Source organism: Acinonyx jubatus, chromosome D1, assembly GCF_027475565.1.
Source record: "Acinonyx jubatus isolate Ajub_Pintada_27869175 chromosome D1, VMU_Ajub_asm_v1.0, whole genome shotgun sequence".
Lineage (NCBI taxonomy): Eukaryota > Metazoa > Chordata > Mammalia > Carnivora > Felidae > Acinonyx > Acinonyx jubatus.
The window spans coordinates 69,253,411-69,279,462 of NC_069390.1; the positions used below are offsets into that span (position 1 = coordinate 69,253,411).

A 26,052-nucleotide genomic window follows, 5' to 3' on the forward strand; every position below is an offset into this window, starting at 1 on the left:
AAACAAGTATTCTAAAAGCTAAACTGTTAGATCTTAAAAATGAACCCAGAAAGCACAGTAAAAAAAAAAAAAAAAAAAAAAAAAACATTACAAGATTCCCAAATTCTTAACTGTAGAAACATGATTGACATTTCTGGCTGATGTGACAAGCTTGAAATTTACAAGTCACTAGCACACAAAATGTGCAAATAAATTCCCTGGTATGGATTTCCCAACATACCACTCTTGTTTCAAGAGCCAACCTGATATAGAAATACCCATGGAAGGGGCGCTTGGGTGGCTTAGTCGGTTAAGCATCTGACTCTTGGTTTTGGCTCAGGTCATGATCACAGTTCTGTGAGTTTGAGCTTCACATCAAGCCCTATGCGGACAGTGCAGAGTCTGCTTGAGATTCATTCATTCTTTCTCTTCTTTCTTTCTCTTCTTTTTCTTTCTCTCTCTCTCTCTCTCTTTCTTTTCTTTCTCTCTCTCTCTCTGCCCCTCCCCAGTCGTCTCTCAAAATAAATAAACTTAAAAAAAAAAAAAGAAGAAGAAAGAACGAACGAACCATGGAAGTCTTTTTTAGCTTCAAGTTCTACCAAGACTAGTGGGTTGCAAACAAAAACGCAATTAGAGATTAATAAGGTTTGCTTGCCAGTCCTAAAATAAAATTTTCAGTCAGAAGACTAGTTTCTCTTCAACACATCTTCTCCACGCGTGAGTGGCTTAATCTTCAAAATGAAGTCTGAGTTCCTGCTCTACTGTTCCTTTTTTGCAGCCTCAGAGAAAGTGAAATGGGAAGCAGGAAAAGGTTATTTAACTTGAGGGTTTTCTTTGGAACTCAGTTTCGCTCATAGGACTTCCTTCCTCTGTGCCATTAGAGAAGATGCGGTACAGAGGAGCTTTACACGTGATGATAAAAAATAAAGTACATAAAAGCATAAAAAAAATCACTTATCCACCCAACACATAGTCAGCCATTATTTAACATCCTGTTTTGTTATATTCTGTTTTCATACAAGAGGTTGGCTGCTTTTGGGGCACCAGAGTGGCTCAGTTGGTTGACTTTTGATTTTGGCCCAGGTCATGAACCCAGGGTCATGGGATTGAGTCCCACATCACACTCTGCACTAAGCATGGAGCAGAGCCTGCTTAAGATATTCTCTCTCTGGGGCGCGTGGGTGGCGCAGTCGGTTAAGCGTCCGACTTCAGCCAGGTCACGATCTCGAGGTCCGTGAGTTCGAGCCCCGCGAGTTCGAGCCCCGCGTCGGGCTCTGGGCTGATGGCTCAGAGCCTGGAGCCTGTTTCCGATTCTGTGTCTCCCTCTCTCTCTGCCCCTCCCCCGTTCATGCTCTGTCTCTCTCTGTCCCAAAAATAAATAAATGTTGAAAAAAAAATTAAAAAAAAAAAAGATATTCGCTCTCTCGCTCTCTCACACACACAAATTAAAAAAAAAAAAAAGAGGTGGCTGCTTTTGATCTGCAGGTACTTTGAAGGGATACAAATTTGTTGGGCATACCAATTATAAGCCAATGGTAATGCTATTAAATTTGATAACTCTTAGAAACTAGCCTGCAGATAGTCCTGTCATTTACTTTGGCCAGTACACTGTTTTTTTAAAAAACTGAGTATGAATGCCTCTAAGACAGTTTCCATTTTGCCATTGATCTTATTACTCCTTATTGTTTTACATTACAGTCATTTCAAATGCTTAGGTATCTGCTCAGGTGAGCCCTAAATACATCTGAGATTGTAACTCCCCATAATGTTTCAGATAATTGAATGTATGTATGCAGGAAGGGGAGTAGAAAAATATACCTTTTAAGAATATATACCTAGTGCTTCCTATCAAATTCAAACTATCCAGGAATGAAAATTCAGTGTCCAGATTTATTTCCTTTCAAGCTTTTTATCTAGCTTGAAGTCCTATTCAACAACAGATTATCCCCACTTCACTCCCAATTTCTCAAGCAGTTAAAACCAAGGGGGGAAAAGAAACAGCTTACAAAAACTTAGATTATGAAAAATGCCCACCTTCCAGGTGAGGCTTGAGAACTAAATAAAGCAAATTCCTACCAACAGTAGTGGTATCACAATTGCTTCAAAGTTGGAATGCAGGGAGAATGATGTGGAAGCTGTCGGCTCTACTGGGCTGCGTGGAACAGAGCTAACAATATCCTACATGTATCACCTGTTCAACAAACACTAACAGCAACAAGAAACAATCTAATGCAAATATGTAATCTAATGAAGGCATATCTGAAAAGGACAAAAGGAAACAAGTGGTAGGGTCTGGTATGAGTCAACATAGAGATCTGGAAATCCAATTGATTTGCAGACTAAGAACATATAGATAGTAGATATTCATGGCAAAAATGTCAGGTATTTCTTTAACAGTGGTAGGCTGAACACTACGTTGTAGTTTACATGAGACACTCTAAATAACAAATACTGCTTACATCTTGATAATTCTACCTTTTTAAAAATAAATTTTCATTTAAAAGATATTTTCTAAGTCTGTAGAATAAATGACCAAAGCTCTGTGACATTAACAGGTTTTTGGTTGGGGTGCTTGGGTGGCTCAGATGGTTAAGCAGCTGACTCCTGATTTCAGCTCAGGTCATTATCTCATGGTTCATGGGATCAAGCCCCATATGGGGCTCTGCACTTACACAGAGCCTGGTTGAGATTTTCTCTCGCGCACTCTCTGCCCTTTCCCTGCTCACACACACTTGCTCTGTCCTCCTCTCTCTTAAAATAAACTTAAAAAAAATAATAAAAGAAATCTTATTGGGTGCCTGGGTGGCTCAGTCGGTTAAGTGTCTGACTTCGGCTCAGGTCATGATCTCACAGTTCGTGGGTTCCAGCCCTGTGTTGGGCTCTGTACTGACAGCTCAGAGCCTGGAGCCTGTTTCAGATTCTGTGTCTCCCTCTCTCTCTCTGCCCCTCCTCTGTTCATGCTCTGTCTCTGTCTCAAAAATAAAAAATAAAGAGTAAAAAAAAAAAATTAAAAAAAAAAAGAAATCTTATTAAAAAAAGACGTTTGTGTTTTTCTTGAGTTAGACACCTAATTTGGTACTTCTGCAGGAAATGCCCTGATACTTATGGTAAAAATCCAGCAAGCTTTTTGTGGTTAGCCAGTGTCACCAAAAATATTTGCCTTTCCTATTATCTACAGTCAATTCCACTCTATAATTTTTGTTAAATTTAAAACTCAGCTCCCCATTACTCTGTCACTTGGATTTGCCAAAAGAGCATAGATTCTTTCACTCTGCAAAACATGTTTATCTAGAACTGCTTGATTAGCTTAAGAGAAATTTTAAAACCAAGTATCTTATGTATATTCTACTGTTTATTAAAATTATGATCCTATCACAAAACTTAACTATTGACCAGTCAGTGACTGATTTCTCAGCAGGAAAACACAGCCCTGATAATGGTTCTGTTTAAAAAAGCACTTCAAAAAATATACTGAAATCAGTTAATGCAAGAACACTCTTCCTATTCTTGCTCCTAATCAGAGAATGCCATCCAGAAGCCTGTGATTAAGTAGGGGTCTACCCAACAACAGTGTATGTACTGATTCTTCCCACTTGTGGTAGAGTACACTTAAAACCTTATTTGACTTTATGAAGTGGCTCTCTACTGACCCATGACTTAACATTCTGAGGTTATGGAAAAATACCCAATGTGCTTACACTGTAATTTCAAGGGAAATACAAAAAGGCATTCTGATTCCTCCTCCAGCCACCAGCTGTCCCCTCTGTACCTACCAGCTTTGGACTCTTATTTAAGCTGAGAGCAGACAAACTGATGGAAAAATATTAATAAAAGGAAACTGCTCAGATCTATTTCTGGTTATGGCTCAGGCAATTAAATGCTGACTTTAGAAGTTTGCCCAACAGTTTCTCCCATTCTACAGAAGGGAAGAAAGAAAACTTTTCTAAGCCAAATGGGTAAAACTATTTTACTTACTCATCTATTTGTATGCAACTTCCCATCTTACACTTCAACCTCCTATTTCTCAAGTGAATTCCACTTCATGGATTCATTTTCAGTATTTAAACAAATTACCAACTAAGTGTCTACCAAGTGTCAGGCAAAAAAGGACAAGGGGGAGGCGGGTAGAGTACATAGTCAACAACTAGCTTGAATAGGTCTTTCCTTGTACATCGATTCCATAGGCAAATGGTTCTCACCTCAAACGCAAAGAACTTTTGAAGGGCTATAGCAGAGTACCGACAAGGAGTCTGCAAAGCCCTAGGCTCATGAATAAGCAGACCAAGAATTATATTCAGAGTGAATTATGCTTACCACCTATGTATCACAACTTTAAAAATTCATATAGATACTATTTTTTTAAATACATAGTATCCAGGGGTGATATTAAAACGTTTCATAAATGGTCAAGCATGGGTTCCAACTAAAAAACATGACCAGCGGCTCTCAACTGGATAGATCAGTTCTCACTGAGTATCAAACCAGCTAATACAGGCGAGGGGGATAATTTTTTCCTCTTGGTCTCTCTTCCCTTTTTTCATGTTAAAGAGGGATTCTCAAGGTTAAGGAAAAAAAAAAAAAAAGGAAAGTTGTTATTCTAAGAAATATACTTGGCTCAGATGTAGCACCATAGCCCAGTGATTAAATCACAAGCCAGGTGAGAAAAATCACAATAAATTCAGAGGTGACTCTTTTGTTAGTCCCCTGTCTTTCATCATTCTAAACAGATTCATTCCCCACTTTCCCACAGATCCCTGTAATTGGCCAACTCTTACCAGATGTTCCAAAAGTTGTAAACCCTACTCCATGCAAGTCTGTTTTTGTTTGTACTCTATTTATAGTAAGAAACAGCGAGTCTCAGGCTTGTGTCCTCAATTCACTTACAGCAGTTAATACTCTGCCAACAGGAAAAGTTCCAACTTCAGAAAGTTATCTGGGATGGACTGAAATCTGTGCTAAATAAGCTATTATACCTCAGCATATGTATGCAACGGGAAGCAAGGTGTTAAAATACAAGAACGGACAATGCTTCTTCCCCAGTGAAAGAAGAACACAGGTTGGACTGGCGGAGCTACATTTTACTTCAGCCCAAGGCATAACTCACGCTCTCTATCTCTTTGTCTCAGCTCACTAAAGGCAGTTATTCACATTAATACATCTAGTACATTATAACACAGATGGTCCTGGACTTTACAGTGGTCCAACTTACCATCTTTGGTAAGCTACACACATACATATGGTGTAAAAGCTATACACGTTCAGTAGAAACCGGACTTTGAATTTTGATTTTTTCCTAGGCTAGCACTATGCAGTAGGAAACATTCCTGTGATGCTGAACAGTAGCAGCCAGCCCCACGATCACAAGGGTGGACCAGTGATACACTTGCAACCATTCTGTTTCTCCCTTTTATTACCGTATTCAATTAATTCAATGAAATAGTCAACACACTATAAAATAGACTGTGTTAGATGATTTTGCTAGAGGCCAATTTAGGTGTTCTGAGCACGTTCAAGGTAGGGCAGGCTAAGCCATGATGTTTGATAGGAATCAAACACATTTTCCATTTACAATGGGTGTAATGGGACATAACCCATCCATCATTATTAAGTTGAGGAATGTGTCATCAATTTTTCAGAGTCAACAAGCAATGGTAGGGTAGGATAATAATTCCAAGAAAAAAATTTATAATGCCCATATCTTTCCTACACATTCAGTACAGAGCCAAGTGACTAAGGCAACATTTAAAAGTAAAGGTGTAGTAATAAATAAATTTAGTCACACTTACCGAAATGTAAATTTCAATACAGATGGGTTGTACATATTCAAACACAGCTCTTTTTAATCTACTGAATTCACAATTTTAAATAAAGTGGCAAAATTACACCATCTAATATCTCTTGGGAAAAATGGTGTCAATTCTGGTTATCTTCTTAATCTAAAATTAAAATTCTGAGAGTCTGATTAGAAGAAGCTTCAGATATCAAATCTCTGAAAATACAAATGCACTCCCAACAAAACTAACCTTAAAAAAGGCAAACCACTTGTAGTCATTCAACACAATCTCAAAGCCTTGATTGTAAATGATGGTAAAATGGCCGGCATTGCCAAAATCATCATATGCTGTATCCAACTTCTTAAGGTGCACCACTACCTTTTTTTCTGGTGGTCCTAAAAATAAATAAATAAATAATAATGCACAACAGAGGAAAATTATTTGGACTGCAAATGGCAGGGAAGTCTCTAGAATTTCCATGATTTTTAAGCTGCTTTCCTTTCATGCCACCGGATTTGGACCAGTCTGGCTTGTGAAGATATCAGAGTCTCCATCCTGTACACTCCCACAGGTGTCTCGGGAAAACCAGTGAAGTGAAGGCTCAAAAGACAGAAATATGTCCAGTGGCCCACCAGGCAGAGTCCCCCAAAAGTACAGCTCTACCTTCCCAGAGCATCCAAACACTGAAGAAAAGGAGGAATAGGGATGTTTCAAATGACAGCCAAAAATGGGTAGAATACGAAATGGTAGTCAAAAAATGGAAAATGTAAAATATAAAAGATCTGCTATCATATCACAAGGACAAAGGAAATGATCTCTTTAGGGAAGACATGGGGTGTCTTTCTCAATGGCTCTAGCAGTTCAGAACCTCATAATCTGAATCCTTCCACGCTATTCGGCAAACTCAAGGTTTCTATCCTATAAAGCTAGTTTGTGCCAATAGGAACTAAGCTTTCAACTTTCAGAAGATAAGAGCTCGGATCTACATGTGTCTTTACTAGATTAAAGTCAAAGGCACGATTTATAAGCAGAGGTTGTCTGAAAGGGTTCTGCTGTGTCCATCTGGGGGTTTCACACTTTAGTTTTTCCAGGTTTCAGATGAATACTCTGAAATAGGAGACTGCATGTGACAGAACAGTTCTCCTTCTGCTTGGGACCTTCAAATTCAACTTTTAAAACTGAAGGTGGTTATAATGCCCAGGATTACAAAATGCCACACAGTCATCTGGAGTTGGAATAGTTGAATAGGTCTGTTTTAGTAACAAATGACCTGGCAATCTTTTCCTGCTGAGACAAGGAAATTGAGGCAGAGAGCTTCCCTCACTCTGCACATGCCACAGGGTGGTAAGGGTTTGGGCAGAACAAGAGTGCCTCTTTTGACAGAGATTGTGTGTTTTTTCTTCTCCCTTCCCTAAATTCTTTGTCCTCAGGGTAGCTATGTTCTCTGAGGACAAATGAAATATCCCAGTGTGTTCTAACACGAGACATTTCTTTCAGAGGTTTCCATAAGCCAGACTTTGTGCTTGGCTCTGGACATTCCCAAATATAATCACTGACTAAAGAGTTATTTCCCAAAAAAAAAAACCAAAAAAAAAACAAAAAAACGACGATGAAGAAGTAAAAAGTAAAAAAGAATGAATGGGCGGGGGGGGGGGGGGGGGAGTACTTTTATCTATCTCCCTGCAATACACGAAAAAGGGCAGAGCCAATACCGAAAGTTTTCTCAGACTAGTAGCTTCAACACACGTGTAAGTCAAAAACTCTGGGCAAAAAAAAAAAGGCTCTTTCCCACAAGCTAACAAAAGGAAAAAAACTTTTTTTGCTATTTTCTCCGGTATTCGAGTTTATTTTTCATGGGCACAGCTTTAAAGAAATATGCAGACTGGGCAGGGAGATCCTAAGATTGCACCGTCTCAACTCTCTTCCAAATCAAATAAACCAAAACCCAAAAACTAAAAAGGGAAAAAAGTTCTCGAAAAAGTGTTTAGGCCCCGGGAATAGCTAAGGAAACGTGCAATTAGAAGTTCTCAGCCGCTCAGCTTGGACTTCTCGGCCCTGGAGCGGGAAAAGGCACCCCCAAGGGGCCTCAAGTCCATCCTGGCTTCCCACTAGCACCGGCCTCGGGTCTCGGCGCTCCGCGTGGACGCTGGGGGCAGAGAGCTCGGGAAGGCAAGGAAGGAGTCCCGGGCCAAAGCGGGAAGGGGGAGAGGCCGGGGCGCCGCGGCTTACCCATAACCGAGCAGTTGACTTCGCTCCGAGAACCAACGGCGCCCACCTGGAAGACCCAGGTGCCCAGCAGGTCAGGGTAGGTGCAGTTGGCAGGTGTGTCGCAGTACGCGGGGCCAGCGACGGCGAGGAGCAGCAGGAGGGCGGCGAGCAGCGACTGGGGCCTGGGACCCATGCTGGCGGGGCCCCAGAGGGGAAGAGAAGGACGAAGTCGTCACCGAAGAGCAGAGGGCTCACAGCGAGGCAACCCAGCACAGCGCGAGCCTTAAAATAGCCTGAGCTGCCGGAAACCCACGGCCGGCAAGGGGCGGGGGCGGGGGCGGGGGCGGGGTCTGGGGCCCCAGGGGCGGGGGGAGGGGCGCTCGGGCGCAGTACCGCGCTCCCGGGTGCGCGCAGCTCCGCACCTGGCCGCAGCTCCACCAGAGCCTGGCTTGAACCTGCGGACAGGGTCTGTTACCATGGGACGTCTCCAAATAGGAGTTAAGAACCACAGTGACTTTGTTCCATGAGAAGTAACCCCGGGGGGAACAATGTGCGGCGGTAGGCAGCAACTAAAGATCAGAAAGAGACAGACATACAACGGAGGTGAGGGGGTGGGGGTGGGAATAGACAGAAAGTGTGAAAAAGACCCAGAGAGGAAGCGATCTAACAAGTGGAGTTTTCTTTTACTCCCTCCTCTTCCCCAGTTAGTCCTCACCAACTCAGTTATTTTGTACCCACTGGGGAAAACGTTGCCTGCTACCCCCAGGCACCCCAGCTGTTTGAGAACTGCTCTTCCTTCCGTTTGCCAAAAGTTTCACAGCAATTTTTTGCTTGGTTTTGTTTGGTTTCCTGTTAACGTTGTTTACTTATTATCCACAAGAGAATTCAGTTGGAGTGCAAACTTGCAGGTTTTTGTGTATCAGTTGTTTTTTTTTTCCCCTGCAAACTTTATAGGATTTAGTTAAGGCAAGTACTCACACACATGCACAAAAGCTGTCAGAGATTGTGGATCTCCACCTTCTTTTACATATGAAAAGCAGGAGGCCCAGAGAGAGGAAGTAACTTGCCCAGGGTGAGGAAGGAAGCTGGTAGGAGAAAGCTGGTTTTATGAGCAGGTCCAGTGTGCCAGTCTGACTGCCAATAATTATTACGTAACACTGTTTCCAAGTGCCTCTTGGCTTAGTTTAAATATTACCCTTTTCTGGGAGAGCTCCTGTGACTTTTCCTGACTATTGGTGGAAGTTGGGCTTCTTTTATACACAGAGCCTGTTAGGTGTCAGGCCGTGTGTCAGCATCAAGGGCAAGTGATGAACAAGATAGACTTTTATGTGTCCCTGTTCTCTAGGGCACACGTATTTTGCCCTCATCACAGTGGTTACAAATAAATAAGCTCATTATTCACCTTTGTCTCCCTAGATTATGACTTAAAAACACCCAGAAATTGGGGCACCTGGGTGGCTCAGTCATTTAAGCATCCCACTCTTGATTTCAGCTCAGATCATGGATTTCCATCAGGTTCCTGGATCAGGCCCTAAATCATGGTCCATGCTGATAGCATGCAGAGCATGCTTGGGATTCTCTCTCTCCCTCCCCCCACCCCCCCACTAGTGTATGTTCCCGCTCTCTCTCTGGTGCTTTCTCTCTCAAAAAAAACAAAAAAACAAAACACACACACACACACACACACACACACACACACACACACTCAGAAATTGTCCTGGGGTTTTAAAATAAATGCATAATAACTGAGGGGGTTCAGAGCAAGTCTCCCCAAAACATGCCACTGAGGCATGTTGACTATTTTGAGCTGAAGGCAATCAAGGCCCTACCTGGCCATGAGAAACTTTTTGGGGTGCCTGGGTGGCACAGTCGGTTGAGTGTCTGACTTTGACTCAGGTCATGATCTCACATTCCTGGGTTCAAGCACTGCATCGGGTTGGGTCTGACAGCTCAGAGCCTGGAGCTGGCTTCGGATTCTGTGTCTCCCTTTCTGTCTGCCCCTCCCCAGCTCACGCTCTGCCTCTCAAAAAATAAAATAAAATAAACATTAAAAAAATTTTTTTAAAAAAAGAAACTTTTTATCCCTCAACTACCTAGAAAAATCTAATTGAGGATCTTTTCCAGAATTAGACTTAGTACCAGAGATACATTTTATCTGACTGACCTATCTGCATGGTAGGGCAAAGATCTAATTACCAAATATCCGCTCTTCTTCTTATTGCCCTGTGAATTGTCCCCTTCTCCTTTGATGTGCCAGACCCCTAGCCTATTCCTCAGCTCAGGATGGAGTCCATACCTCATTTTGCCTTTCTGGCTTTCAACTTATCATTGTATGTGGGGTTCCCATACATACAAAATCACATTTTATTTCCTCCTGTTAATCTGTTTCATGTCGATTTAATTCTTATCCCAGCTAGGAGAACCTTTGAAGGGTAGAGGAATTTTTTTTTCTCCCCTGTATAACCTTATCTCGGTTTTGAAGCCTGGAAGCCAATTTCAATTTGGCAAGAGGAACTGCTCTTGAAAGCTCAGAAGTGAGTATGCTTTCTAATGTAGGCAAAAACTGCAAAGGCAAGGGTGTGGCCTTTTAGATTTCATGGCCCTATGCTTAAGATTAAAAGTTGACATCATGTAATTACAGTAACACACTTAACGATACACCAACAGAGTAGCATTGCCTTCTGAAGTTTCCCCAAAGTGTGTTATTTATTAAAACATGAAGTCTTTTACTAGGTTGTCAATATTGAAGAGTTGAACAATCCAGTTGGAAATTTCTTTGATAGATGTAATCAAGTAGCATACTTAATTGTGAAGATAGTTTAAATAGTCTTTATTCACTGAATGATAACTAAAAGCGGATCTTGGAGAACTTTTAGTCTAATGGATTAATTTTAGTATTGGAAAGTAGAGATCCAGAGATCATAATAACTCACTAGATGTCACAATGCTAGTTACTGAGATTCAAAAATAAACCTCAGATAACTTGATTTTAAATTTAGTTTGTTTCCAATTATCTACTATTTACAAACTATTTCCCCTCAAAGTAAAGTGCTGGTCCTCTTTCCGTTAGCAGGGAGGAAAATTATGTGATTCTCAAACTGATCAGGCCCTATGTTTTATTTTTATAACATATTTTATAGAGACCTTTACCATTGTGAAGTGAAATGTGTATATAATATAAGGTACTTATACATTTAATAAAAAAGAAAACTAAAATACCAAATTTAATATAAGGAATAAATGGAAAGATGTTTTAAGTAAATTTCTAATGCAAAGATATATTTCATCATCTAAAATGCTCATGGATCAATGTGCTGGAAAACAGAATATGACGTTCAGATACTCATTATGTCTCTACATAAAATTATAGAATCGGGAAAAGTGATGGGTGCCTTTTCTCTGAAAACAGAGATAATTTCAGCGAGTTAGAATACAAATATCTCATCAGATGGTCATTCAACCCATACCTTGATGTTGATGCTAGATAACTCTTGGTCAAGTCCCAGCAGAAAAAAAAAAAAAAAAATACTATCCTCTGTTGATTTATCCAGAAGTTTCATTCCTGAAAATTTGGCATATATTGAAATGATATGAAATGAAATTGATTTTACACGCAAACCAGAATTTGGTGCTCAGATCATTATAAGTAGGCAGCCTTTTTAGCAGTAGTTCTCAAAGCATGGTCCCAGGATCAATGGGACCAGTCGCAGCCAAATCTTCCTGGGATTTGTAAGAAAAGCACATTCCTGACCCCTCCCTCATAACCTACTGAATCAGAAAATGTCTGGGTAGGTCCCAGCAATCTGTGTTTTAACAATCCCATTTCAGGATTCCTACTATAGCTACAGTTGGAGAATCACTGGTTTAAGCATCAGCAAGGACTCCAGTCACACTGCTTGAGAGGGCAGACTAGGCTCTGCCTCTCATCAGCTGTTTAATCTTGAAGAAGTTATTTTACTTCATCTTGTGCCTTTGTTTTCTCATCTATACAATGTGCATAATTGTATTCCCTATCTGCCTCATCTGGGTTTTGAGAAGACTAAATAAGTAAATACAGATCTCTGTGGAGATCTGACTACATTTATTATGCATTTATTATTGTATGTATTTCTCTTATAAAACTTCTCCCTTTTGGGGAGCCTGGGTGCCTCAGTTGGCTGAGCATCCAACTCTTGATTTCAGCTTTGGTCATGATCTTACTGACTGTGAGATGGAGCCCCCACATCAGACTGTGCTGATGGCAAGGAGCCTGCTTGGTATTCTCTCTCTCCCTCTCTCTCTGCTCCTCCCCCACTTGCATTCTCTTTCTCTCTCTCTCTCTCTCTCTCCCTCTCTGTCAAAATAAATATATTTTTAAAAAAGAATTATAAGGGTGCGTGGGTGGCTTAGTGAGTTAAGCCTGTAACTCTTGATTTTGGCTCAGGTCATAATCTCACAATTTGTGTTTGAGCCCCATATCAGGCTCTGCACTGACAGTGTGGAGCCTGCTTGGGATTCTCTCTCTCCCCTCCTCTCTGCCCCTCCCACACCCATGCGCGCTCGCTCGCGCTCTCTCTCTCTCTCTCTCTCTCTCAAAATAAATAAATACACTTAAAAAATAAAAAAAAATTAAAAATTAAAAAAATTATTCTGCTTTCTATTTGAAAGGTTTATTATAACTTGCACAATACATTAACATGTTATATAAATCTGCTAGTGATCTTATAGATATCTTTGCTCACACTTTACAGGTAAGGAAAATGGGGCTCTGAAAAGATAAGTCACTTTTCTGTGGTCATCCTGCTAGTGAGGATAAGTCTGATAACCAACTGAAGACTTTCTGGTTTTTAGTGAGACTGTTGGAATGGAATTAAAAAAAAATGAAGGTTGGCCTACTTATTGGTGCAGTCAGATATAAAATTAAGACAAAGAAAGGTTCTCCAAGAGACCTGGACAGAAGATGCACATTGAGGCAGGTGTGGAACTTTCAGTTACTGACATAGTCTCTACTGTCTGATCCCATTCTCACTGCACTGTTTCCTTCTGTTAAGCAAGTTTTTGAAATGAGATTTTGAAGAAGCATTATTTTTACAGATAGACCAGGCTTACCCTCTGGGTCACAGAGAGTAAGAGCAACCCTACAGAGCCATCAGATGTAATCAGTTTGTCCACTTTGCTCCCTTTCCACCAGCATCACTCTGGTCCAACATGCCATCATTTCTGGCTGAACAACTGTGGTTAACTTCTAATTTCATCCACTTTTTCTTGAATTTAAAGTACAAGCCAGGAACCTAAGTATCATCCTTGACTCTTCCTTTTCCCACCCTCCCCCCATCTGATCTGCCAACGTATCACACTGAGACTACCCTCAAAACTGTGATTTTTTTAAAAATTTAAATGTAAATCATATCAAGTTACTCTCAATATTGGGAAACTGAATACTTCCCAAGAGGTTACCTTGTTATAACCTTTGAATGAAACCTTTGAATGAAATCCTACATGAAAGACCTGCATGAACTACGGATCTCTTTGTTCCTCTAATCACTCACTGTATCAGGAATGAACTCTTGTTTTCTGTTTGATCCTCAAACCGTCGAGATTTCCTCTCTCCTCATTACATTTGCACTTTGCTATCCTCTCCGCCTGAAATAATTTACCTACTTTTTCACATGGCTGCTCATACTCACTGTTTATGAAACTATCATTGATAAATATTTTACCTTCTTAGAAAGGCCTCCTCTAACCACACTGTCTGAAGTTGCCTTCTCCAGCTATTCAATTTTATTTCTGTTTCTTTCTGCATGACACCTAAAACTGTCTGTAATTACTGAATTTTCTTGTTTATTATGTTTCTGCCCCACTGGAATGTAAGCTCCAGAGGACTTCTCTGTCTTGATCACCATGGTATTTCCAACACATAGTGGGTGCTTTGAACTTAAAAAAAAATGGGGTGCCTGCGTGGCTCAATTGGTTAAGTGTCTGGCTTTGACTCCAGTCATGATCTCGCCGTTCTTGAGTTCGAGCCCTTTGAGCCCCACATAGGGCTTTCTGCTGTCAGCACAGAGCCTGCTTGGAATTCTCTGTCTCCCTCTCTCTCTGCCCCTTCCCCACTTGCTCTCTCTCTCTCTCTCAAAAATAAACATAAAAAGTTAAAAAAAAAAAACCAAAAACCTGCCATTTATTTTACCAGCAAAAGATGGGCTTATTTGGGAATAGCAGAGAACTGCAATCAAGGACAAGGAAGCTGTGACAGAACCATAAGCAAGTCATCATAGCAAAGGAAAGAAATACTCTTTTACAGTGGGAAGGGGGACATTGGAGGAGCTGTCATAAACAAAAAGTCCATTGGAGTAAACTGGGAGTTGGAAGTCTAGTGGCTTCTCATTGGCTGAGCTGTGAATGTCTCTTATTGGCTGAACTACTGCAGGGCGGGGGGAGTCTTTCTTCCTTCTGCTGGGATAGGAAAGTAGTAGCTCAAGTAGTATCCATGTGCAAGGTCTGTCTTTTCTTGTTGGATTAGCAATTGAGGACTAGTGGTAGGGCATGGGAGCTTCCAGTGCCAAACCTCCAGACTCCATTTCAGCAAGGTTTCCCTTAATTAATTTTCACAGTGTTCAATAAATACTTATTAAATGTTGATTGAAACTCTTTACTCTCCAACTTTAAGAATCAGGACAATTGGAAGCAAATTTTCCTTTCTGTTTGTGTGGCAAATGTTTGTGTCATAAGATGATGCATTTTATATGTCTCACTTCATACTGTTCACTTTCAGAGATACTCAAGTAGTATACGGGACCAACCTGAGAGCCCCAGCAACATCTGGAACTTAAAGTTAGTATACCTGTGTGGATTCATTTGGAAGTTGACCATGGACTGCTTCATAAATGTTTGACTTGCTATCCTGAAGTTATAAAGGCATATTGGGCAATAGGAAGGCCAAAGCATGTCTCAGCATTTTATTTTCAAAGTTATGTGTTTTTATTTGACTTCCCTTTATATACATTATCACTGCGAAGGACACATGAAGTGAACCAAGGTGAGTTCTAAAATAGCAAAACTGTAGAGTTTTGGCATGAAGAGAGCAAAATCAGACTGGGATGACAGGTTTAAAGGTCAAGACTATCAGTTTCTCCAAGTAGAGATAGAGCATCGTTTTCCAAGAATCATATAATTCACCCAATGAGGGAGCCCAAGGCAAGCTGAGGGCAAAGCACAAGCTAACACCCTGCAACCCACATACTGCCCCAGCCCCCCAAGGTGGGACATTCCTAGGCATTCCTGGCTGCCCTAAAACTAAGTAAAGGAGAAAACAAATGGTTAACTGATAGATATCATAGTTATGCAAAACGTGAGTCTCCATCAGTATACAAATGTTTTAGTAATTTACAAGAAAAAGGCAATCTTATCAATAGCCTAATCTCCAGAAAATTATAGACTCAGTTTCCTGGAGCCCCAACATCACCCTCCCCTCCATAGTGATGGGGGGAACAAAGGCAAGAAGGAAATGGTAAATAAAATGGAATTTCCTTGTAACCTGCAGCCCATTGACAAATATTTAAGATAAGCAGAGTATAACCTTTCTTCAAGAACTCCCTACTGTCTTAAAGTTAATGCCTTACTAGAGGAAAAACCACCTTAGCTCCACAAAGCTAGGTATCCAGTATCTTGAGAATCTTCTTTAGCACATCAAAGTCCTTTTTGGAAACCTTGCTTTTACTTCCCCCAACTCCCAGGTATATAATTACTAGCTCCTTAGGCTTATAGTGCAGCTCTTTCTGCCCATGGGTCCTCTTCCTGTGCTTTAAGAAATTCATCTTTTTTCATCAAAGATGTCTCAAGAATTCTTCCTTTGCCATAGGCTCTGGACCCCCACCACTCCAAAACCGCATCACACCCAAGTAATGATATGGGAACATTTAAAATATTTCATTTCTCATGTTATTCTGTCTTAAATCAATTTAATTATTAAACTAGCCAAAGAACTTAGAAGGGAGAAAGGGAGGTTTCAGCTCCTACAGAACAAATAAAAATGATAAATTTGAGGTCCTCTTTCCTCAGAGTTCTGTTACCTTCATTGTATCCACATTAAAGTTATTTACATATTTAATTATATATCTATTATTAATAGATTTATTTTTGAATTCTAAGGGTTCTAAGGGTACTAAGTGTTTGAAAAGAGGAATGCATAAATCAACTTGATCTTCTGACTCCTTTGATTGGGTCAGTGGCTTATTTCTAATAATTTGGCGGCCCATCTGGGATTCACCTCCACTCACAGGATCCAGGTCCTGCTGCGAGGGGTGAGACACATCCCACCTTAGTTTGGGTGGCTTTTCTGTGAATTATAGTTGTATTAGTTGCATTATTAACTTAGATCCACATTTTGTTTTGTTCTCTACTTAATTATGTTTTATGCACCTCTTACCAATTGTTCATTTTGCTTTGCCACTCCTACTCCACATGTACCCACTGATTAGAGAAACCTAACGGGGACCCGATGCTAGCATTTGTTTTGAAATTATCCGACACACCTGATATACCAGATCTCAAAAGGCACCTCACTGGAAGTGTTACGGAAACTAGTCTGGATCACCCAGCAGAAGAACCACATGGTACTTGGAGATGTTGGAAGGCAGGAGGTTTATTTTACACCAGTGAGCCCAGAGGAGATCATTTTCCAGAGATCTGAGCTCAGAGAATCAACAGAGGGGACAACTTATATTCTATTACTTCGGCATTCCTAATTAGTAGTAGTTTGGTGCCTGAGGCAGCAGGGTGGGAACAAGAACCTGGAAGGGAAGTTTTCGGGCAGGGACTGAAATTCCCTTATCAGTCCTGTCAGCAGTCATATAAGGGATTTTTCCCTAACAGAAGAATACATACCTCCAGATTATTTCAACTCCCCGCCCCAAGGTTTCAAGAAACCCTTCACCCTTCCTCATGTATTCACCTCCTTTGCAAACATATATAAGCTGTCCCTAGGCTCAAGGGACAAGGCAGCTTTGGGAATGATCCCCCTGCTTCTTGTTGGACTGTCGTTTTGATAATAAAGCTTTCTTTGTTTCAAAACTGTTGTCTCAGACATTGGCTTACAGTGCCCTGGGTGCCCAGAGAATTTTGAGTTTCATAATATCAGGAAAATTGAGTAACTCTCCAAAATGGCAAAGCCATCACCTTAAATACCATCTTTAGCTAAAGACAAAAGAAGATAATCACAGTGGGGAGTCAGTGATAGTGATGTCAAAAAGAAACACAAAAGAAATGTCAAAAAAAATTGAATTTCCTTACAACTTGCAGCCCATTGACAAGTACTTGGGACTGGCAGAGTGACCTTCCTCCAGGAACTTAACTGCTTTAACTTCAAGACTTTGCTAGAGGCAAAAAGCAACCTTAGCTTGATTGTGTAGAGGCCACTTAAGGGAAACAGGTTTGAGCAATGGAATGTAGAAAGGGCCGCAGTGACCACCTGGCTGAATACAAACAGACCCATCAGGTGACATAGGCCTTAACAGACCCATGCTCTACTTACAATTAGGCACAGTTACCAAAAAAGGGAAGATTCCATACATCATTATATCTTCTCCATATATCTCCATATCTCAAACCCCCTTCCCAAGATATATGTTAGCAATCATCCTTCAAACATATGGTTCCCTGATACTCATCTGAAGGGTCTCAGACTGATGTTTTCCTAGACAGTAATAAATGACCTTATTCTAACAGTAGCTAGCCCCTCAAGGTGCTGAAGCCTCACTTCCAAATTCCTTAGTCACTTCTGCTACCCCTAACCTCCACTAATTAAAAAGTGTATCATCAGTCCCTCCTCACAATCCCAGGGTAGTTCTTTGTGCCCACAGGTCCTGTCCCTGTGCTTTAATAAAACCACATTTATGCACCAAATGCTTCTCAAAAATCCTTTCTTCACCTTTTGCTCCAGGACCTCACATCACATCATTATCACACATAGGAGGTTACCAGGAGAAGCACAGTAAACAAGAGTAAGGTTGTTGTGCAGATTTAAGTCTCTGCCTTCTCCACTGATAACAGTTTCTAGAGATATAGTCATTTCCTTTCTTCCTGGTGCAGTGAAGGTGACACCCTTACAAATAGGAATTCCCTTTACAAATGTAAATGTCTCTTCTAACATCTACCCAGTTTTCAGAGCTTCATGTGTCTGACATTTCTTAAAAATAACCAGCTTAAGATAATCAATGTGCCAAAGAGGCATATTTTGCCTCCCACTGCTTGTTTTTGTCCCTAATATTTAACCATATGTATATTATTATATGATTAGATATAAAATTATACCAAGTACATTTTGCCATGATACTACACAAAGTTCCCCGCCCCCTTTCTCCCCTCTCCTTCTTCTTCCCTTTCACACCCTGCCAAGCAAAGGTAATCTGGGTTCACTTCCTGGTGTGTCGACTTCCAGATCCCTTACCAAACTTACCAGCTCTTTACAAACATGCATAAAAAGCAGGGCACATGATATATAAGGGCTCAGATTCTAGATCATGAATGCCACAATTTGCCACAGAAGTGTTGACTGTCTACAAGGGAAAGCTTTAGTCCAGTGAAAACACAAACCATGACTAAAACATATTTATATCTATCATATGGGGCGAGGTATATGAAATCCATTTACCAACCTCAAATGATCCATTATTTAATTTAAAATGTGCACAAGTGGTACAGACAGGTTTCCCAGGATTGTATTCTGATCAAGTGGGACAAGCAAGATAGGAACTTTTTGTGGCCTTCTTGGTATTTCCTTACCAATAATGGTTTATAAACACTATCATTTTGTCAGTAGAACAATGGCTTAATGTATGCACACTGGTAAGTAGTGGGAGTTTTAGAATTTCTGATAGGGCTGGATTGTTATTTTGTCCAAACCTAAGTTCTCTCCTTTATTATTGAGACAACAGTTAGTAGATTTCCAATATTGTTTCTCCCTCTCTGGCGCCAATTGCTCAATGTCTCTTGTCAATTTTTCCAAATTCTCATTTGGGAGAAGATTCCTTTGGGCCATGCCAGAAGTTGACTATTGGTTTCCTTAACAGCAGCATTTTTGATGGAAATATTACTAAGGTGGATTACTTCATCTTCCAGGGAATGCCTGGGAACCTTAATAATCAGGGAAGCCAACAAGAAGATGGCATCTAATGTATTTTGGATATAGGAGTCATTTTGAATTTTATCTTTCTTTGGAGGTAAGGACATCTCACTATTTCCATAATACTCCAAAGTCAGGAGCTACCCCTAAGGCATACCAACTATCAGAATAAATGTTATCTATTTTACCCTTGGGTGTATAATTCAGCCATTTGGGGTGAAGTAGCCACAGGTAAAGGAGCTGTTTCAATGACTTCAAAAGAGTTGCAGTAGCATACCCAGTATAATATTTACCACAGAAATATTTTATCCTTTAAATAAGAACCATCAGTAAAGCATGAAAGATTTGCATTGGCTAGCGGAGTTTCCTGTAAATTGTCACAGGAAGTCAAAAGATAATCTGTCAGCAATAAGCAGTCATGAGGGGTTTTGTCTAGATAGAATGTAGTCCTTGTTTTGAGATCAGATGCTTAAGTATCTAAACTGAGTTTGAGCAAACTGTAATTTTTCTTTGGACACTTTATGTCCCTTTAAGGCCAAAAGGTAGATGCGGTCTTCCTATGAAGAAGTTTGAAAATAGGAGTAGGGAAGCAAATCATCTATGTATTAGAGCAAGGTAGAGACTATAGAAAGCTTTATATCATCCAAATCAGCTTTTATGGTTTGTGAAAAGTAAGAGGGACTCTCTCTGTAATCCTGGGGCATTATTTACAGTTCAGGTGTATTTTTGTTCTTCCCAAGTGAAAGCAAAAAGATATTGGCTATCCTTCTTAGCTGAAATACTAAAACTGCACTGCATTGATCAATTATAGTGATAAATTTGCTTTCAGTGGAAATGGATGTTAGTAGCACATGGGGGTTAGGAACAATAGGGTGCCTAGGGATAGCAGTGTTATTTATTGCTCAAAGATCCTGGACAAACCTTCACCCTCAGTCGTTCAGTTTTCTCATAGGTAAAATAGGGGTTAAAGGGCCTAGTGCAGGGGATGTTGAGGCCCTGGACTTCATAATCTTTTATTATGGATTTGATGCCCTGAAGGGCTTCTTTATTTATAGGGTATTAATTGTGGAATGAGATTTGGAGGGCTCTATTTGAATATTGATGGGAGGTGCACTGTGGATTCTGCTGACATCAACTGAAGATTTTGCCCTCAAAGAGGCTAGTAGCTGATCCAATAGGAACAAATGATCATTGTCCCTGGTCTCAACTATAATGCCATCAGAGACACAGCATAGAAAGATGTTTAATGGTCATTTAATTCCCCTCATTGGCTATTTTGATTACTACTGTCAAATTATAGAATTATTTTCCCCTTTTGGGAGAAATTCTGGCAAGATAGTTTTCTAAGAAATCTCAGCCCAATAAACTGAGGAACTAAGGAGGAAAAGGGTATGTCTCAAAAGGCCTAGACAAAGGGAATAGGTCCAGAGACCTGTTGACATTTGTTAGACTCTACTTTTGAACTGTTTTTTCATACTCCAAGGCAGGGGCTGCTTTATAGCAGTGGGGTTAAGCACTGAGAGTGTAGTTCTGGTGTCCATACGGGCAAAGATTTCATTCCCAATCTGGAGAGTTGTTTCTCCAAGCTGATTAATAGGGAGAATTGGGAAGAGTTCCTCAGTTCCCAGAGGGGTTCCTGAGACCAGTTCCTCAGAGTTCCATCACTGGGAATTAGGAGGACACTAGAAAGGCTGGTTAGAAGGTGCCTGGAGTGCTGAAATTTGTAACAATTATTTTTCTAATGCCCTGGCTGTTTGGAATAATAACAGAAACTAGAAGGTTTTGAGATTTATTTAGGGGCGTCCATTTGCCAAAGTTGAAAAAAGAATTTTAGTGGTCTTTCTTTTAGGTAGCTCATCTAGGATGCAAGTAAATTGGTTTGCCATGTTAAGTAAATCTGGAGTGGGCAGTTTTCTATTACATCCTGGTCCTTTTGACTAAGAGAGAAAGATTCCAGTTTAGCTCATCAATAAGCAGAATTATATGCTACCAGGTAGATTCAATATCCAAAAGAAGACAAGAATATTTTTAAAAGATAATTTGGAGTTGATTGTAATAATTATAAATAGACAGGTTCACAAGACTTCTGTGTGAAGCTTGAATTTTGTTCCTATCAACAGGCTTAGGAAAAGCTATTATAATAGCCCAGTGGAGATTTCCAATGAATTTTCTATCGTGTTGCCCCAAAGTCAGGAGTCTGTTTCTCTAAATCCCTTTCAGGATGTTCCCTTCTGACTAGTTTCATCCAAGGCTTGGCCTGATCCTCACCAACAGGTATGTGGACTAATTGATATAAACCTGAGAAACTAGGTTGGTAAATTTCAATAGCTATGCTACATTCTTCTGCAAACTTATGTGGGTCCTCAGTCACTTTGAGCAACTCCTTAACTATGACTTGCATTTTAGCCTTAGTCCAGGGAACATAAGAAATTTGAGGTGTATTTAGATCTTCTGAAGATTTAACTTTAAAGAGGCAAGTTTCAATAGTTTCAGAAGAGGAGTGAGCGGGAGAGATTCAGAGGAAAAGGGAAGTTCAGCAGAGAGAATAGAGGAAAATAGTGCTAAAGGTGAGGTCTGAGCATAAGATGGCTGCCACGTGTCTGCAGACAAAAAAGTTGGGGTGGGGAACAAGAGGCCTCAGAAGCCATTTTGACTTCTTTCAGTGGTTTGCCCCGGTTAACTTAGAAATGGTATTTTGCAAAGACGCAAACTTAGAGTCCCGAAAACATCTGGAAGCTTCAAGGTACCATTTAAAAATATGCATCCTGTTCAGATGTTTTTTTCTTTTTCTTTTTTTTCTTTGGAACCACAACTTTCTAATTTAATTTTGAGTAGAATAAGTTTGGAGAGAGGTAAAGTTCCCCCACAATGGCCATTGAAGTTCTAAATTACTTTTGGACAACTCAGACTACTTAGTGAGAAATGCACATGAGGAGGGACCATAGTTTTTAAACATAAAACTGGCCCAAGTCCAAGTGAGGGGGGCACCCTCAAAGCATTTGGTGATTGGGATCCCATTTATTAAAGCTTTTTCTAGAGAAAACAGAAACATTTCTAAATACCAGTTTCAAAAGCAATAGCCTGGTTCCAGTAGGAATCAGACCAAAAGCCAGAACAGTTCCAGTAGGAATTGCCCGGTTCGGAAGAAATTGGACTAAAGGCTGGCGGGCCAGTTCCTAAAAGGAGTCCACAGAATGCTAGCACAGTTTCAGCAGGAAGAGTCTGATCCCAAACAGGTTGACTGAAGGCTAGCACAATTCCAACAGGTACAGTTCCAACCAGAAGAGTCTGATCCCAAACAGTGGGATTGGAGGCCTGCACATTTCCTCCTGGCACCAGTCCAACAAGAACAGTCTGATTCTGAAAACGAGTCAGACCAAAGGCCAGCATGGTTCCATCAGGAACAATCCAATTCTGAAAAGGAGTTGTATGAGAGGCCAAACTATTACTCTGAGATAAAAACGAAAACAAAAACAAAGATCCCAAACAAAGCCTAAAGAGCTCAAACACAAAGCATGGAGCTCAAAATCCAGGAGAAAACTTACCTTCCAACTCATGGGTCAGTGAGAAAGCAGTGAGCCCCATTGGCTCTGTGGGCATTGTCTGATGTTGGCTCTCCAGCCTGGGGGTCTTTGGAGGTTTGCTCTGGATCCCACATTTGATCACCAATATAAACCCTAAAATAAAACTACCAGTTATTTTACGAGTGAAAATGGTCGTTTTGGGGAATAGCAGAGAATTGTAGTCTGGGACAAACAAGCTACAGCAAAAACTTCCTGACTCCATTTTAGTGTGGTTTCCTGTGATAATTTTCACATTTTTTAATGAATTAATTTCATCTTTTATTTGTAGTAAGTTCTCTTTCATTTGGTTCATTTTATCTTTCTTTCCTTAATTAATTAGCATGAATACTTAGCAGCTCATTTTCACTCTTTCCTTTAATAATAAAGGTATATTAGGCCCACACTTCTTTTCTGAGACGAACTGACTGTATCTCACAAGTTACAGTATGAACAGTGTGAAATCCTTTTTTTCCCCTTGTCATTTAAAACGTTTTTAATTTAGATTTAGACTCCAATTGCCTCCATAGGTTATCTAGGAGTCTCTTATTTTAAGTAGTTAAGTTTTCATTTAACTTATTTTCTTAGATTATATTCTGTAAAATATCAGCACTTAAAATTTTATTACTTTCTTTGTAGCAAATTTTATGGCAGGTCTATAAAAGCAACATATAATATTACATTTTCTTTACTCAAGGCAACTGATATACAAAGTGATTGAATTAAGTCTTTCTGTGACTATAGTTATTTTTTGTCTAATGCATCTTTCAATTCTGAAAGAGTGGTTGAAATATTTTAATGTAACATAATTCTAATAAAGTTCTTAGTTATCTATTTCTTTTTTTTTTAATGTTTATTTTGCAAGAGAGAGTGTGAGCAGGTGAGGGGCAGAGAGAGAAGAGAGATAAAATCCCAAGTAGGCTCCACACTGTCAGCACGTATACCAACTGAGAGCTCGATCTCATGAACCGTGACATCATGACCTGAGCCAAAACCAAGAGTTGGATACTTAACCAACTGAACCACCAAAGCACCCCTCTGTTTATTTTTTAATATTCTAATTGCTTTGTAATCTGATACATTTCCATGTAAGTATATCTCTTTGGAACATATTCTTTTTACCTATTCATAGATGTCCCACAATAGCTCTCTCCCCTGGAAATTCTACCTAAACTTGCATCCTCAAAAGTACCTTCCAAAACTTGGTAGTTTGCCAGTCCTGCATATTGCTGTGCTCCAAGACTCAGTTAACTTTGAGCGTTGAGGGAGAGAATGCTTGGGATGCAAATTCACACTGTTGTTGGATGCTTTAGGTTTTTAATTTATATTTTTTCCTTCCTGACTTTTATGATTTTAACAAGCCTTCTCACCCATGTAGTGTACGGAATATTGATAAGAGTTATTAGTAGTAAATTAAGAGGGACAGAGGAATTTAATTAAAAGTGAGAAAGTGAGATCATGGAGAGAGGCAAAATGTGCAGGTATAATTCCTTTTTATGATAATGACGACCATTTATTGAATGTCTACTATGTGTAGACACTATGTACATATGCATACTGTTTAATCCCTATAGCAGCACTATAGGGTAGGCATTATTCACTTCATTTTAGAAATGAAAGAGTGTTTAGAGCACAGAGATTAGGTATCTTGACAAATGCCATGCATGTTAATAAGTGGCTTAATTAGAAAGTTGGGCTGATTCCCAAAGTATGCCTGAATCCCACCACTCATTTTCCCCCCACTATACCCATTGCCTTATTTTTATGAAGATTAAGAAGAAATTCTGAATAAATGGTTATCCATAGATTATAGAAGTATAATACTTAACCACAAAAATTGCATTTGTTTAATAAATATTTGTTCAGCATAGTACTAGTGCTGCAGTCACTAAGCAAGAAGAAATGATGGTGGAGTAGGTGTTTTGGGAAGAAAGACAAATAAAAGTTGACATTAAAGGAGTAGAGAAGATCACCCAAAGCAAGTCCATAGACTACAGTGTGGGCACGGATAGTGAGCAGAGAAAGGCTGAAGACAGCTGTTATAATAATCACCAAAATTTAAGGAATAAGCTCAAGAAAAAAGTTCATGAAGGAAAAATTAAGAGAATCACAAAGAGGATCAAGAAAGATAATAACATTTTGAAAATCAGGAAGAAGAAATTTTGAGTCTAAACTTTAATGAGTGGATTTTTGCTTCACCTATCCCTAGGTTATGATAAACAGTGGCTTCCTCTTCCAACACCATATGCAAGTTGGTGTTCCATTCCTTGGGCTCAGGGCAAAGACTCTCAGATCTTTGGGAAACTGATCAGAAACCTGGATAGTCCCCAAATCCTCTAGAAAACTGAAGGCTCTGAAATTAGAGCATGGCTACTCTTGATGGACATTACTATAAGCATTGGTTCATGTTTCGTGGTTTTATGATATACAGATTGAGTAATATCTTGAACCTAGTCAGTTCCATTATACCATTATACCACAATATGGCACATACTGAGAATTGCTTTAAAAAACGAATTTCCTGGGGTGCCTGGGTGGCTCAGTTGGTTAAGCATCTGATTTTGACTCAGGTTATGATCTCACCATTCGTGAGTTTGGGCCCTGCATCAGGCTCTCTGCTGTCAGCAGAGATCTTCTGTCTCCCTCTGTCTCTGGCCCTCCCCTGCTCATGTCCTCTCTCTCTCTCTTTCTCTCTCTCTCAAAAATAAATAAACATTAAAATAAATTTCTTACATAAACTTATTTATCATTGGCCTCTCCTTATAAAAGGATACAGGGGCATCTGAGTGGCTCAGTCGGTTGAGCCTCTGACTTCGGCTCAGGTCATGTTCTCTCAGTTCACGAGTTTGAGCCCCGTATCGGGCTCTGTGCTGACAGCTTGGCCTGGAGCCTGCTTCAGATTCCCCGTCTCCCTCTCTCTGCGCCTTTCCAGCTCATGCTCTGTCTCTCTCTCAAAAATAAATAAACATTAAAAAACTCAGTTAAAAAAAAGGATACAGACACATTACCACAGTTTGACTTTTCTAGTTGCTTAGAACATGAATAAATAGGAATTATTGTGATATGTTTGAATTTCTTTATTGATGTTTTTTGAAAAATTTATGTTTAGGCAACAGACCTGTTGCATAAATGCAAGAGCTAATAAAAAACTCATCTGCTCATCATTCACTTGACATGTCTGAAAGTCAAAACAAAAGTATTTCATTTTTGGGGTACCTGGGCAGCTCAGTCAGTTGAGCATCTAACTCTTGATTTCCACTCAGGTCATTATCCCAGAGTCCTGGGATCAAGCCCTACATTGGGCTCCATGCTGAGTGTTAAACTTACTTAAGATTCTCTCTCTCTCTTGCTCTCCCTTTTTCCCTCTCCCCAGCTTGTTTTCTCTCTTTCTCTCTCTCTCTCTCAAAAAAAAATTCATTTTCTGTACAATGTG

The 26,052-nt window shown here is 40.0% G+C and overlaps 1 protein-coding gene and 1 long non-coding RNA gene across 4 annotated transcripts in view; both read right to left on the reverse strand.

The window, feature by feature from the left end:
- The window catches only part of CTSC (cathepsin C), a 37,579-nt gene extending 29,304 nt beyond the window's left edge, over window positions 1–8,275 (reverse strand). Inside the window, exons 1-2 of one of the 3 annotated variants that reach the window (XM_015064048.3) lie at window positions 7,983–8,251; window positions 6,003–6,148 (exon numbers count right to left, since the gene is read on the reverse strand). In XM_015064048.3, the coding sequence (XP_014919534.2) occupies window positions 6,003–6,148; window positions 7,983–8,154 (318 nt within the window). In that variant the 5' untranslated portion in view covers window positions 8,155–8,251. Of the gene's footprint in view, window positions 1–6,002; window positions 6,149–7,982 lie in introns of all 3 variants that reach the window. The other 2 variants (XM_053203769.1, XM_015064049.3) reach the window with 2 other exon arrangements.
- Window positions 8,276–21,349: 13,074 nt separating this feature from the next.
- LOC128311885 (uncharacterized) overlaps window positions 21,350–26,052 on the reverse strand; it is a 57,221-nt gene continuing 52,518 nt past the window's right edge. The window contains exon 3 of the long non-coding RNA XR_008290538.1: window positions 21,350–22,736. This is a non-coding gene — a long non-coding RNA (uncharacterized LOC128311885). The remainder of the gene's footprint in view (window positions 22,737–26,052) is intronic.